The 14,633-nt window shown below is 44.8% G+C and overlaps 1 protein-coding gene across 1 annotated transcript in view; it reads right to left on the minus strand.

Annotated features, from left to right (window-relative positions):
- Nucleotides 1–14,633, minus strand: part of fndc3ba (fibronectin type III domain containing 3Ba) — a 285,397-nt gene that overhangs the window by 49,466 nt on the left and 221,298 nt on the right. Inside the window, exon 18 of the mRNA XM_078564466.1 lies at nt 10,035–10,184. Coding sequence (XP_078420592.1) covers nt 10,035–10,184 — 150 coding nt within the window. The remainder of the gene's footprint in view (nt 1–10,034; nt 10,185–14,633) is intronic.

The raw sequence follows: 14,633 nt of genomic DNA on the forward strand, positions 1-14,633 counted from the left end.
TGTGCCCATTAAGGCCCCGAGGGTAATTCAACCAGCGCCTGACCGGGGAACCTGCCATGGTTTTCACGCCATGTTAGAGCTGGAAGGAAGGATCGAAAGACTCTCGGGTAAGTGAGAGAAGATATCCTTTCTGGGCTGACAGGATCAGGAGTCTGACTGGGGGGTATGTCGGTGCAGCTGTGAGGTTGAGAGCTACATGGATAGCACGTTTATAGATGTGGCCACCCGCAGTTAAAGAGTATACGTGGAGGGAAGGAATGGGTGACCACCAGTCAAAAAAGAATAGGCCGGTAGTGCAGGAGTCCCTTGAGTGCATCCCACTCTCCAACCAGTATTCAGTTCAGAATACTGATGAGAGAGATGGCTCATGTGGGGAGTGCAGCCACAGCCAAGTCCATGGCACCATGGGTGGCTCAGCTGTACAGGGGGTACATTGAACCACACAAAATTATAGACTCATAGATGTTTACAGCACAGGAGGCCATTCGGCCCATCATGTCCGCACCGGTCAACAAAGATCTGACTGCATTAATCCCATCTTCCAGTGCTTGGCCCATAGCCCTGGAGGCAATGGCAACACAAGTGAATATCTAAATACTTAAATGTTATGAGAGTTTCTGATTCAACCACCCTTTCAGGCAGTGAGTTCCAGACTCCCACCACCTTCTGGGTGAAAAAATTTCTCCTCAACTCCCCTCTTAGCCTTCTACCTCTTACCTTAAGTCTATGCCTCCTGGTTATTGATCCTTCTGCTAATGGAAAAAGTGCCTTCCTATCTACCCTATCTATGTCCCTCATAATCTTATACACCTTTATCAGGTCCCCTCTCAACCTTCACTGCACCTAGGAAAACAACCCCAGTCTATCCAATCTTTCCTCATAGCTCAGACCCTCCAGCCCAGGCAGCATCCTGGTAAATCTCCTTTGCACCATCTACAGTGCAATCACATCCTTCCTATAATGTGGTGACCAGTGCTGCACACAGTACTCCATTTGTGGCCTAACCAGCGTTTTATACAGTCCCAGCATAACCTCCCTGCTCTTGTATTCTATGCCTCGGCTAATAAAGGCTAATATCCCATATGCCTTCTTAACCACCTTATCTACCTGTCCCGCTACCTTCAGGGATCTGTGGATATGCACACCAAGGTCCTTCTGATCTTCCTTACTTTCCAGGGTCCTACCATTCATAGTGTAATCTCTTGCCTTGTTAGCCCTGCCCAAGGGTATTACCTCACACTTTCCAGCTTAAGATCCATTTGCCACAGGGCTGCACAGACTGGATGCAGGGATGATGTTTCCTCTGGGTGAAGGGTCTAGGACAAGGGGACACAGTCTCAGGATACAAGGTAGACCATTTAGGACTGAGATGAGGAGAAATTTCTTCACTCAGAGGGTGGAATTCTCTACCACAGGAGGCTGTGGAGGCCAAGTCACTGAATATATTTAAGAAGGAAATAGATAGATTTTTGGACTCTAAAGGCATCAAGGGGTATGGGGAGAGAGCGGGTGTATGGCGTTGAGATAGAGGATCAGCCATGATCATATTGAATGGTGGAGCAGGCTCGATGGGCTGAATGACCTACTCCTGCTCCTATTTTCTATGTTTCTGTGTCTGGAAGAGCTTTAGTGAAAGGTGATTTGATAGTTAGAGGAACAGATAGGCATTTCTGCAGCCACAGTTGAGAGTCCAGAATGGTGTGTTTCCTCCCTGGTGCCAGGGTCAAGATGTCACTGAGCATAGTTCCCTGAACAGGAGGATAAACAGACAGCAGCTGTAGTACACATTGGCATGACTGACATAGGCAGAAAAAGGGATGTGGTCCTGCAGTCAGAATTTAATGGGCTAGGAAATTTGCAAGCAGGACCTCAAAGGTAACAATCTCTGGATTACTCCCAGTGCCATGTGCAAGTGAGTATATAGATAGTAGGGCAATCAGATGAATGTGTGGCTGGAGAGATGGTGCAAGAGGGGGGGCTTATGGTTCTTGGGACATTGGGACTGGCTGGCTCTGGGGGAGATGGGACCTATACAGGCCAGACAGGTTGCACCTAAACAGACTTGGCAGGAACCAAGAGGTCATATCAGAGAGGAGTTCCAAGGTGCACAGAATGCTGGGGGAGATAGATAGCACTAGAGTACGGAACAATAAGTTATTAGGTGAGGTCAGGGTAAGGAAGAAAGTAATAAAATCTAAATCAGAGCTACTGTGCATGTCTGTAAATGCATGGGGTGTAGTAAATAAGATTGAGAGTTACAGGTGCAGATTGCAATGTGGAAATACAATATTGTCTCCATAACAGAGACCTGGCTCAACGAAGGACAGGACTGGGTGTTCAAATTCCTGGGTACAAAGTGCTCAGGAAAGATAGGAAAGGAAGAAACGGGGAAGGGTGGCGGTATTGATCACGGAGAGCATTGCAGTGCTGGAGAGAAAGGATGTCCCAGAGGAGTCAAGGACAGAATCTATTTGGATAGATCTATGGAACATAAAAGACGCAATTACATTACTCGGTATTGTCTATAGGTCACCAACCAGTGGGAAAGATGTAGAGGAACAGGTTTGCAAGGGAATTACAGGGGATGCAAAAATTATAAAATACTTATAATGGGGGACTTTAATTATCTGAATATAGACTGGGATAGTATTAGCGTAAAGGACAGAGAGGGACAAGAATTCCTAGAGCGTGTTCACAAAAAATTTCTCCAGCAGTATGTTTCCAGTCCAATGAGGAAGGGGGAACTGCTAGACCTGGTACTTGGGGATGAGGTGGGCCAAGTGGATCATGTGTCAGTAGGAGAACATTCAGGGGACAGTGATCATTGTATCATGAGGTTTGGGTTGGCTGTGGAAAAGGATAAAGAGCAATTCAGGGTAAGGATAATTAACTGGGGAAAGCCAACCTCAACAGAGGTCGGAATGGATCTGAGCCGAATAAATTGGAATCAAATGTTGACAATTAGGGATGGGCAATAAAAATGCTGATCTAGCCAGGAAAGCCAATGTCCCGTGAAAGAATAAAAAAGATGGTGGCCAAATAGATCAAGCATCAGTCGGCAAACATTTAGGGGACAGTGATCATTGGATCATACGCCTTAGGCTGACTATGGAAAAGGACAAAGAACAGTCTAGAGTAAGAAAAAAATAACTGGGGAAAAGTCAACTTCAATGGGGTAAGAGCGGATCTGGGACGAATAAATTGGGGTCAGAGGTTGGCAGGAAAAACAGCAGCTGAACAATGGGCTACCTTCAAGGAAGAGATAGTTCGGACACAGTCAAGATATATTCCATCGAACGGCAAAGGTAGGGTAAACAAATCCAGAGCTCCCTGGGCGACAAGAGATAAGAGATTAAAATGAAGAAGGAAAAGTGTGCTTATGACAGATGTCAGGTGGAAAATACAACAGAGAACCAGGCTGATTATAGGAGGTTCAGAGGGAAGGTGAAGAACTAAGAGAAGCAAAGAAGGAGTAAGAGAAGAGACTGGTAGCTAACATAAAAGGGAATGCCAAAGTCTTCTACAGGCATATAAATCGTAAAAAGGTGGTAAAAGGAGGGGCAGGGCTGATTAAGGACCAAGAAGGGGATTTGCACATGGAGGCAGAGGCCATAGCTGGGGTATTAAATGAATACTTTGCACCTGTCTTTATCAAGGAAGAATATGCTACCCCGGCCATGGTAAAAGCAGCTAACTAACACACTAGATGGATTTAAAATTGATCAGGAGGAGGTATTAGATAGGCTGTGTATGCTTAAAAGTTGATAAAAGCACCAGGAGCTGGATCAGGTCCAAGGATACAGTGAGAAGGGAGAGTGGAAATGGCATAATTTTTCAGTCTTCCTTAGGCTCAGGGGCGGTGCCAGAAGACTGGGGGATTGCAAACGTTACACCCTTGTTCAAAAAAGGGTGTTAAAGATAAACCCAACAACTACAGATCAGTCAGTTTAACTTCGGTTTAACTTCTTGAAACAATAATTCAGGCCAAAATTAATAGTCACATGGACGAGTGTGGGTAAATTCAAGGAAGCCAGCATGGTTTTGTTAAGAGTAGATCATGTTTTACTGGGTTGTTGGAGTTTTTTGAAGAGGTAACAGAGGGTTAATGAGGGCCATGCTGTTGATGTGGTGTACATGGACTTCCAAAAGGAGGTGCCACACAACAGACTGGTGAGAAAAATTGTAACTCATGGAATAAAAGGGACAGTAGCAACACAGATGCAAAATTGGCTGAGTGACAGGAAACAGAGTAATGAATGGATATTTTTCAGGCTGGAGGAATGTTCGTAGTGGAGTTCTCCAGGGGTCAGTGTCGGGACCTTGGACTTCCTGATATACATTAATGACCTAGACCTCTGTGTACAAGGCACGATTTCAAAACTTGAAAGATGCTACAAAACTTAACAGCATTGTGAACTATGAGGAGGACGGTGTAGAAGTTCAAAAGGACATAGACAAGTTGGTGGAGTGGGCAGGCAAGTGGCAGATGAAGATCCATGCTGAGAAATGTGAAGTGATTCATTCTGGTCGGAAGAACGTGGAGAGACAATATAAAATAAAGGATACAACTCTAAAGGGGGTGCAGAAGCAGACGAACCTGGCTGTATATGTGCATAAATCATTGAAGGTGGCAGGACAGGCTGAGAGAGTGGTTAATGAAGCATATAGTGCCCTGGACTTCATTAATAGGGGCATTGACTACAAGAGCAAGGAGGTTATGTTGAACTTGTATAAGATACTAGTTCGGCCTCAACTGGAAGTATTGCTTCCAGTTCTGGGCACAGCACTTTAGGAAGGAGGTAGAGGCATTGGAGAGAGTGCAGAAAAGATTCATGAGAATGAAGTGAGGGATTACAGTTATGAACATAGACTGGAGAAGTTGGAACTGTTTTCTTTGGAGAAGAGAAGGTTGAGAGGAGATTTGATAGAGGTGTTCAAAATCATGAGGGGTCTGGACAGAGTAGATAGGGTGAAACTGTTCCCACTTGTGAAAGAATTGAGAACAAGGGGGCACAGGCTTAAAGTATTTGGCAAAAGAAGCAAAAGTGATATGTATGAAAGATTATTTCAGCAGAGAACGGCTAAGGTCTGGAATCTCTGCCTGAGAGTGTGGTGGAGGCAGATTCAATGGAGGCAGTCAAAGGGAATTAGATCATTATCTAAAAAGGAGTGAGTTACTCGGAGAAGGCAGGAGAATGGCACTAGGCAAATTGCTCATACGGAGAATCAGTGCAGACACGATGGGCTGAATGGCCTCCTGCTCTGTAACAATTCTGAGATTCTGTGAATGCTTCGGTGACACCTCTCAGTGCATTTCATTATGTTAAAGGCTCAGGCTCAACAAGATGCACTGCAGGAACTCACCAATGCTCCTTAGACAGCACCTTCCAAACCCATGACCACTGCCATCTAGAAGGACAAGGACAGCAGATAGATGGGAACACCAACACCTGGAAGTTCCCCTCCAAGCCACTCACCACCCTGACTTGGAAATATATCGGCCATTCCTTCACTGTCGCTGGGTCAAAATCCTGGAACTCCCTCCCTAACTGCACTGTGGGTGTACCTACACCACATGGACTGCAGCGGTTCAAGAAGGCAGCTCACCACCACCTTCTCAAGGGGCAACTAGGGATGGGCAATAAATGCTGGTCTAGCCAGCGATGCCCACATCCTGTTAATGAACTTTTAAAAAACTATATAAGCACAAGTTGTTGCTATTGTTGTTGAGAAGTTAGCTGGGTAATTTATGAAAAAGGCCTGGTTCGTTTGGCTAATGCTCTTCTGTGTGTTTCTAAAAACTGCATTTCTGGGCCCTGCATTGTGGATGCTGCAATAAACACCCGAGTTTAACAGCATGCGTCATCACCTCTTCACTTGAAGTTTCTAAAGCATTATTACTATTAATATTGATATAAGAATTACAGGTGAATATAAGAGTGAGATAATTTGAGAGAATAATTACAACTTTGTCAGCAGGCCTGCTCATTACCGTTTGAGTAATGTCAGGAGAAACCGATTCAGCCCCGAGGGCCAGTTAATGTTCATGCACCTCAACAAAATAACATTCTAATTTTTGCTATTCATCTGAATGACCATTCAAGTTCTCTGTGCTTGGTTTATAATTATCTTCACCACTTTCCGCACTTTGTAACTGTCCTTCAAATTTGATGCCCTCTTCTTTATCGGTCCAGGTTTTCCAGCAAGCATTACCCTCTCCTAAACCCACCCTCTGATTTTTAAGTGGGTAGCAACTCCTCGTGTCAGAGTCAGAGGCTGTGGGTTTGGATCCTGCTCCAGAGACTGGAGCACATGATCTAGGCTGACAACCCTGGTGCAGTACTGAGGGAGTGCTGCACTGTTGGAGGTGCTATCTCTCAAAGGAAGCATTAAAACCGAGGTGAAAGCAAAATACTGCAGGCGCTGGAAATCTAAAATAAAAACAGAAAATGCTGGAAAAACCAAGCAGGTCTGGCAGCATCTGTGCAGAGAGAAACAGAGTTAACGTTTCAGGTCTGTATGACTCTTCTTCAGCTCTGAAGAAGAGTCATATAACTTCAAATAATATATCTTTCAAATAGGATTGCTCCTTAGAAGAGGCAGCACAGCTACAATGGATCAAATGGCCACTTTCTGTGCTGCATGATTCTATGGTTCCATAAGAGATAAAGTGAGTGGGCAAAAATGTGGAAAACTGAGTTCAGTGTAGGGATGTATGGGGCCAACCACCTCAAATAAGGGAAAGACAAACAGGAATATTTTCGTAATGGTGAGCTGGGTTGCGAAGAGGGCATAAGGAGCCTACAAAAGGATATAGATAGGTTAGGTGAGTGGGCAAAGATCTGACAACTGGAGTATAATGTGGGAAAATGTGAAGTTGTCCATTTTGGCAGGAAGAATAAAAAATAAGCATATTATTTAAATGGTGAGAGATTGCAGAGCTCTGAGATGCAGAGGGATCTGGGTGTCCTAGTGCATGAATCACAAATGGTTAATATGCAGGTACAGCAGGTAATTAGGAAAGCTAATAGAATGTTATTGTTTATTGTGATGGGAATTGATTACAAACGTAGGGAGGTTATGCTTCAGTTACACAGGGTGTTGCTGAGACCACATCTGGAGCACTGTGTACAGTACTGGTCTCTTTATTTGAGGAAGAATGTAAATGTGTTGGGAGCAGTTCAGAGAAGGTTTACTGGACTAATAATTTACTGGAATGGGTGGGTTGTCTTATGAGGAAAGGCTGGCCAGGCCAGGCTTGTATCTGCTGGAGTTTAGAAAAGTAAGAGGCAACTTGATTGAAACATACAAGATCTCGAGGGGTCTTGACAGGGTTAGGGTTAGGGTTAGGGTTAGGTGGATATGGAGAGGATGTTTCCACTTGTGGGAGAATCCAGAATTAGGGGGATCACTGTTTAAAAATAAGGGGTCGCTCATTTAAGACAGAGATGAGGTGAAATTCTTTCTCTCAGAGGGTTGAGAATCTTTGGAACTCTCTTCCTCACAAGGAGGTAGGAGCAGAACCTTTGAATATATTTAAGGCAGAGCTAGATAGATTCTTGATAAGCAAGGGGGTGAAAGGTTATCGGGGGTAGGCAGAAACGAGGAGTTGAGGTTACAGTCAGATCAGCCACGATCTTATTGAATGGTGAATCAGGCTCGAGGGGCTGAGTGGCCTACTCCTGCTCCTGATTCGTATGCTCATATGTGAGAAATGAGGAGTTGCGCAGGAGTAAAGAGAATCCATCATCGCAAATCCTTAAAAGCTAGTGCACAGATACAACCAATAATCAAAAAGGTTAATGGAATATTCATCTCAAGAGTGCTGGAATAGCAAAGGCTTGAAGTTATGTTACAGGCACACAGAGCTCTGATCAGACCCCATCTGGAGTAACTGGGTTCAGTTTTCAACACCGCACCCCAGGAAGGATACACTGTCCTTGGAGGGAATGCAGTGCAGATTCATCAGAATTATATTGGAGTCCAAAGGGTTAAATTATAAGGTCAGGTTTCATAAGCCAGGTTTGCATTCCTTGAAACACAGAAGATTGAGGAGTGGGGTTCGAAATGATAACGAGGCCGGCTAGACACACAGAAACTGTTCTGTCTGGCATGGGGGAATGCAGAACAAAGGGACATGATCCTGAAATTAGAGTGGGGACATTCATTGAAGGGCGAAATCAGGGAACACTTCCTCACACTAAGGGCAGTGGAAATCTGGAACTAACTCGTCACAAAGAACTGCAGATGCAGAGGATCAATTATTTAAAACGGGGATTACTGGGTCTTTGCTGGGGAAGCGTGTTGTGGGGGATGGGGCAAAGCTGGGAAATGAGCTGTGGACCAGCCACTTACAGAACAGTCTCAGGGGCCGAATGGCCTCCTCCTCTACCCACCCACCCACCCAAAATAAAAGATGGGTGACAGACCCATCAGCAGAACTTAAAAAAAGAACTAAAAAGCCTTGTGTCAGGCTCCTGCAGCTAAGCGAGTGGAGGCGATGGGGTCTACGTGTGTGTCGATGAGTCCTGAAATCAAAATCACATTTGTGAAATTGGCACAATTACATTCAGAATGAAATGTCATTAGCTTCGCATTCAGAACCCAAACAGGGAATAAAATTTAATGATAGAGGTGACAAAAACTTGCCTCTCTTTATTTAAATGTGTGTCTAAAAAAAATGTTCAAAGGGCATTTCAAATCGTATAGTGGCCTGTGCCTCATGCATCAGTATCACTCACTAACTTGCTTCAGGAACACATCGATTATGTGAAATGGAGATGTATTCAGAGGATCGGTTCCTCGCAGCTTAACAGCGATTAATTATCAGCTGGTGCCTACTGATGAATAAAGATTGGATGCTGCGGTGTAGCCGAGAGAGCAGGCATTGTTCTTTCTCATCCTGTCACAATTACTTTTTAACAAAATTTGCGGCAAAAATAAACGATGAACCAGAAACTGAAGGGAATTGTAGGACGGACCTGACCCCACCAGTACTGTACCCCAGTGTTACATAGTGACAGACCCGTCCCCACCAGTACTGTACCCCAGTGTTATACAGTGACAGACCCATCCCCGCCAGTACTGTACCCCAGTGTTATACAGTGACAGACCCGTCCCCACCAGTACTGTACCCCAGTTATACAGTGACAGACCCGTCCCCACCAGTACTGTACCCCAGTGTTATACAGTGACAGACCTGTCCCCACCAGTACTGTACCCCAGTGTTATACAGTGACAGACCTGTCTCCACCAGTACTGTACCCAGTGTTATACAGTGACAGACCTGTCCCCACCAGTACTGTACCCCAGTGTTATACAGTGACAGACCTGTCCCCACCAGTACTGTACCCCAGTGTAATACAGTGACAGACCCGTCCCCACCAGTACTGTACCCCAGTGTTATACAGTGACAGACCTGTCCCCACCAGTACTGTACCCCAGTGTTATACAGTGACAGACCTGTCCCCACCAGTACTGTACCCCAGTGTTATACAGTGACAGACCTGTCCCCACCAGTACTGTACCCCAGTGTTATACAGTGACAGACCTGTCCCCACCAGTACTGTACCCCGGTGTTATACAGTGACAGGACTGTAGTCTTTGCTTTCCCAAAGCAGGTCCAGCAACTCCTGATGAAAGGTCACATGTTTAGAACCAAGGCATATGGTGTAACATCGCTTAAAAGAGATGTTCTGGTTGATATCACTTTGATCTTAGTACGATCTTGCTGTGCACAATTTGACAGCGGTGTTTCCAATATTGCAACAGTGACTACACTTCAAAAGCTACTTCCTACTACTATTACTATTGCCTGTGAAGTGCTCTGAAGCATCAGGAGAGGGCAGGCAGGGCCTCTGTTTTCAAATCTCATCCAAAAGATGGACCCAACGTGTCAGTGGATATTATTCAGATAAACGGACTGGCTGCCTTGATGCTTTATAGCCGTGTTGTAGGGAAGACCCAACAGCAGAGACCTGGTGACATGTTGGTCAAGGAGAGCAGCTGTGTTACAGATGCTGGTAAACCCTTACCTGTAATCGGCAGCAGTAACGTGCAGCTGGTTTCAGGTTGTCGAGCTCGAAAGCCGTCTCCATTCCACAGTAAACTAGTTCCATGGACTCCCCTTCTTCTCCCCATTCCAGTCTGTACTCTGATATATCAGCACCATAATTGTCAGGGCTCTGCAACAACACACAGACACCGAGAGCCACATGAGATAAGGAGGCAAAATATGTAGTCCCGCAGCAACTTCCACATTTTCAGGATGGCCCATGATGTTTTGTGACCAATCATAGCCCAGTCACTGCTGTCGTAAGCATAGCAACATAAACAACCAGGAAGAAGCCTCAAACTTGCTCCGCCATTCAGTTCGACTATGGCTGATCTCCACCACGTTTACGCGTCTTTCTACGTATCCCTCGATACCTTAACCCAACAATAATCCATCAACCTTAACCTTGAAAGCTCAAATTGTCGCTCAACACCTCCAGACATTTAGGGGGAGAGGGTTCCAAATTCCTCTACCCTTCATGTGAAGAGATGTTTCCTATCATCGCCACTGAACAGCCTCGCTCTAATTTTAGGTTCATGCCCCTTTGTTCTGGGCTCTCCCAGCCGGAGGTGAGGGTTTATCACTAATTGGACTACCAAATCCTTTAACCATCTGAAATACATCAATTAGGCCCTCTTCAAACTTTCCTATCGAACCAAGGCGGGTAAATGGAGTTAAGATACAGATCGGCCATCATCTCATTGAATAGTGGAACAGGTTCATGCAGATGAATGGCCTCCTCCTGTTCCTAATTTCTAACTAGCAGCTGCAGTTGCGTGGAAATCGGGTAAGAACAGTGTTGGGTTCCTGGGACACGAAAAGAAATCCAGAGCTTTATTCTTATTGCTATTGTTTTTTCAAAAAAAGGGACTTTCTGCTGAACCTGAAAAGATGGCTGCTACAATTCACATGACCACAGGGTTGGCCCTTTGCCTGTGAGCAACCCCCAGGAGTTACGAGAACAAAAGAATTCTTTCTCAGCTGGTGGTATCTAACTCTTCATTGTACAGACCCTTTGTCATAACGAAAACCAGGACACTCGCACAACACAACCCGCTATGGTTGCAGAGCTGTTAACAGACCCAGCTCATATCTGGGACTGTCCAGGCCCATTTCAAAAGTCAACCGAATCATCAGATAAGCTCACCTTGCCAGCGGAGCGAGTGGAGGTCTGCCTAGACAATGGCTTTCTGACACCAGACCCTCAATATGTGTGGTAACTCTTTCAACAGCTGTAAATCAGGAAATGGAAGTGGGGGAGGAACTCAGGAGAATCACAATCACCAGGGAAGTGGCATTGAGCAAATAGTTGGGGTTGTGGGCTGACAAATCCCCGGGTCCGGATGGAGTTCACCCTAAGGCCTTGAAAGAAGTGGCCAGTGAGATAGTTGATGCACTGGTTTTAATTTTTCAAAATTCCCTAGATTCGGGGAAGGTTCCATTAGATTGGAAAATAGCAAATAGAGCTCCTTTATTCAAAAAGGGAGGGAGACAGAAAGCAGGAAACTATAGGCCAGTTAGCCTAACATCTGTCATAGGGAAAATGTTAGAAGCTATTATTAAAGATGTTATAGCAGGGTAGGTAGAAAAATTCACGGCAATCAGGCAGAGTCTACATGGTTTGGTAAAAAGGAAATCAAGTTTAACCAATTTATTGGAGTTCTTTGAAGGAATCACATGTGCTGTGGATAAAGGGGAACCGGTGAATATACTGTACTTAGATTTCTAGAAAGCATTTGTAAAAGTGCCACATCAAAGGTTATTGCAGGAAATAAAAGCTCATGGTATTGGGGGTGACATTGGCATAGAAAGAAGATTGGCATGGATAGAAGCTAACAGGAAGCAGAGAGTTGGCATAAATGGGTCTTTTTCTGCTTGGCAGGATGTGATGAGTGGTGTGCCACAGGGATCAGTGCTGGGGCCTCAACTTTTTACAATCTATATAAATGGCTTGGATTAAGGGACCAAAGGAATGATTGCTAAATTTACTGATGACACAAAGATAGGTAGGAAAATAAATTGTGAAGCGGAAGTTAGAAACCTAGAAACATAGAAACTAGGAACAGGAGGAGGCCATTCAGCCCTTCGAGCCTGCTCCGCCATTCATTATGATCATGGCTGATCATCCAACTCAATAGCCTGCTCCCGCTTTCTCCTCATATCCTTTGATCCCTTTCTCACCAAGGGCTATATCCAGCCTCTTCTTGAAAACATACAATGTTTTGGTTTCAACTACTTTCAGTGGTAATGAATTCCACAGGCTCACCACTCTCTGGGTGAAGAAATTTCTCATCTCAGTCCTAAATGGTCTACCCCAGATCCTCAGACTGTGGCCCCTGGTTCTGGACTCCCCAACCATCAGGAACATCCTTCCTGCATCTACCCTGTCTAGTCCTGTTAGAATTATATAGGTTTCTATGAGATCCCCCCTCATTCTTCTGAACTCCAGCGAATATAATCCTAACCGAATCAATCTCTCCTCATATGTCAGTCCCACCAACCCAGGAATCAGTCGGGTAAACCTTCGCTGCACTCCCTCTATAGCAAGAGCATCCTTCCTCAGATAAGGAGACCAAAACTGCACACAATATTCCAGGTGTGGTCTCACCAAGGCCCTGTATAATTGCAGCAAGACATCCCTGCTCCTGTACTCGAATCCTCTCGCTATGAAGGCCAACATACTATTTGCCTTCTTTACCGCCTGCTGCACCTGCATGCTTACCTTCAGCGACTGGTGTACAAGGACACCCAGGTCTCGTTGCACATTCCCCTCTCTCAATTTATAGCCATTCAGATAATAATCTGCCTTCCTGTTTTTGCTACCAAAATGGATAACCTCACATTTATCCACATTATACTGCATCTGCCCACTCACTCAGCTTGTTCAAGTCACACTGAAGCATCTCTGCATCCTCCTCACAGCTCAGGACAAGTTAGGAGGACGTAAGTGACATGGAGAGGTCAAGTGATTGGGCAACAATCTGGCAAATGGAGCATAATGTGGACATATGTGAAACTGTTCATTTTGGCAGGAAGAATAAAAAGAAGATTATCTAAATGGTGAGAGATTGAGGAGCTCTGAGATTCAGTGGGACCTGGGTGTCCTAGTGCATGAATCACAAAATGTTAGTATGCAGGTGCCTTTCTAATGGAATCTAGGGAATTTTGGAAACTTAAAACCAGTACATCAATTATCTCACTGGCCACTTCTTTCAAGGCCTTAGGGTGAAGTCCATCTGGACCTGGGGATTTGTCAGCCCACAGCCCCAACTATTTGCTCAATGCCACTTCCCTGGTGATTGTAATGCGATTAGAATGTTATCATTTATTGTGAGGAGAATTAATTACAAAAGTAGGGAGGTTATGCTTAAATTGTACAGGGCATTGGTGAGACCATATCTGGAGTATTGTGTAGAGCACTGGTCTCCTTATTTAAAGAAAGGTGTAAATGTATTAGAAGCAGTTCAGAGAAGGTTTACTAGGCTAATACCAGGAATGGGCGTCAGGTTGGACAGACTAGACTTGTATCCACTGGAGTTTGGAAGAGTAAAAGGCGACTTGATTGAAACATCCTGAGGGGTCTTGACAGGGTGGATGTGGAGAGGATGTTTCCTCTTGTGGGAGAGTCTAGAACTAGGAGTCACTGTTTAAAAATAAGGGGTCGCTTATTTAAGACAGAGATGAGGAGAATTTTTTTCTCTCAGAGGGTTGCAAGTCTTTGGAACTCTCTTCCTCAAAAGGCAATGGAACAGAGTCTTTGAATATTTTTAAGGCAGAGCTAGATAGATTCTTCATTAAAAAGTGGGTGAAAGGTTATCAGCAGTAGGCAGGAATGATCAGTCATGATCTTATTGATTGGTAGAGCAGCCTCGAGGGGCTGGGCGGCCTACTCCTGGTCCTAATTCGTATGTTCATATATGTGTAACAGCTAATGACTGGGACATTATCAGTCCTGAAATCAGAGCCAGTTCCAGACACTGGATAAACATCCCCTTTGGATCTTTATGGAGAAAGAAAATCAAGTGACCATTTTGAAAGCTCTATATGTCTTTGAGAACTGATAAGTCGTCAGTGCTCAACCCACAAAGCCTGTGCTTTGATTTTAAGAGTTTATGATCAACACCTGCCAAGCTGTCTAAGCACAGAAAGCCCATCCTGCTACAGCACCGTTCATTTCAAGCATCTTTGTATTATTATCTCCAACTAGAAACTCATCGGAACTGAATCCCACCATGAAGGAAACATCCTTCTTTAGCTTTGACTTCTTGGGCTCTGGAAATCACGTGAACTAATATTCATTTCCGTGGTTCTTATACTGCAAAACTCTTTTTATCTATCCACCCCCCAACACGTGTGGTGCGTGTGTGGTGCGTGTGTGGTGCACGTGTAGCGCGCGTGTGGTGCATCCGTGCACGTGTGTGGTGCGTGTGTGGTGCGTGTGTGGTGTGTGTGTGGTGTGTGTGGAAGTTACAGACATTCCTCCTCTGAGTTTTTAAATGAGAAATAAACTAACCTTCTGAGTTAATCATAATGCTAATTTGCTACGGGTTATTAGTAAATTGGATCACACGAACCAAGA

This window comes from Cetorhinus maximus, chromosome 19 (assembly GCF_964194155.1).
Source record: "Cetorhinus maximus chromosome 19, sCetMax3.hap1.1, whole genome shotgun sequence".
NCBI classification, from domain to species: Eukaryota; Metazoa; Chordata; class Chondrichthyes; order Lamniformes; family Cetorhinidae; genus Cetorhinus; species Cetorhinus maximus.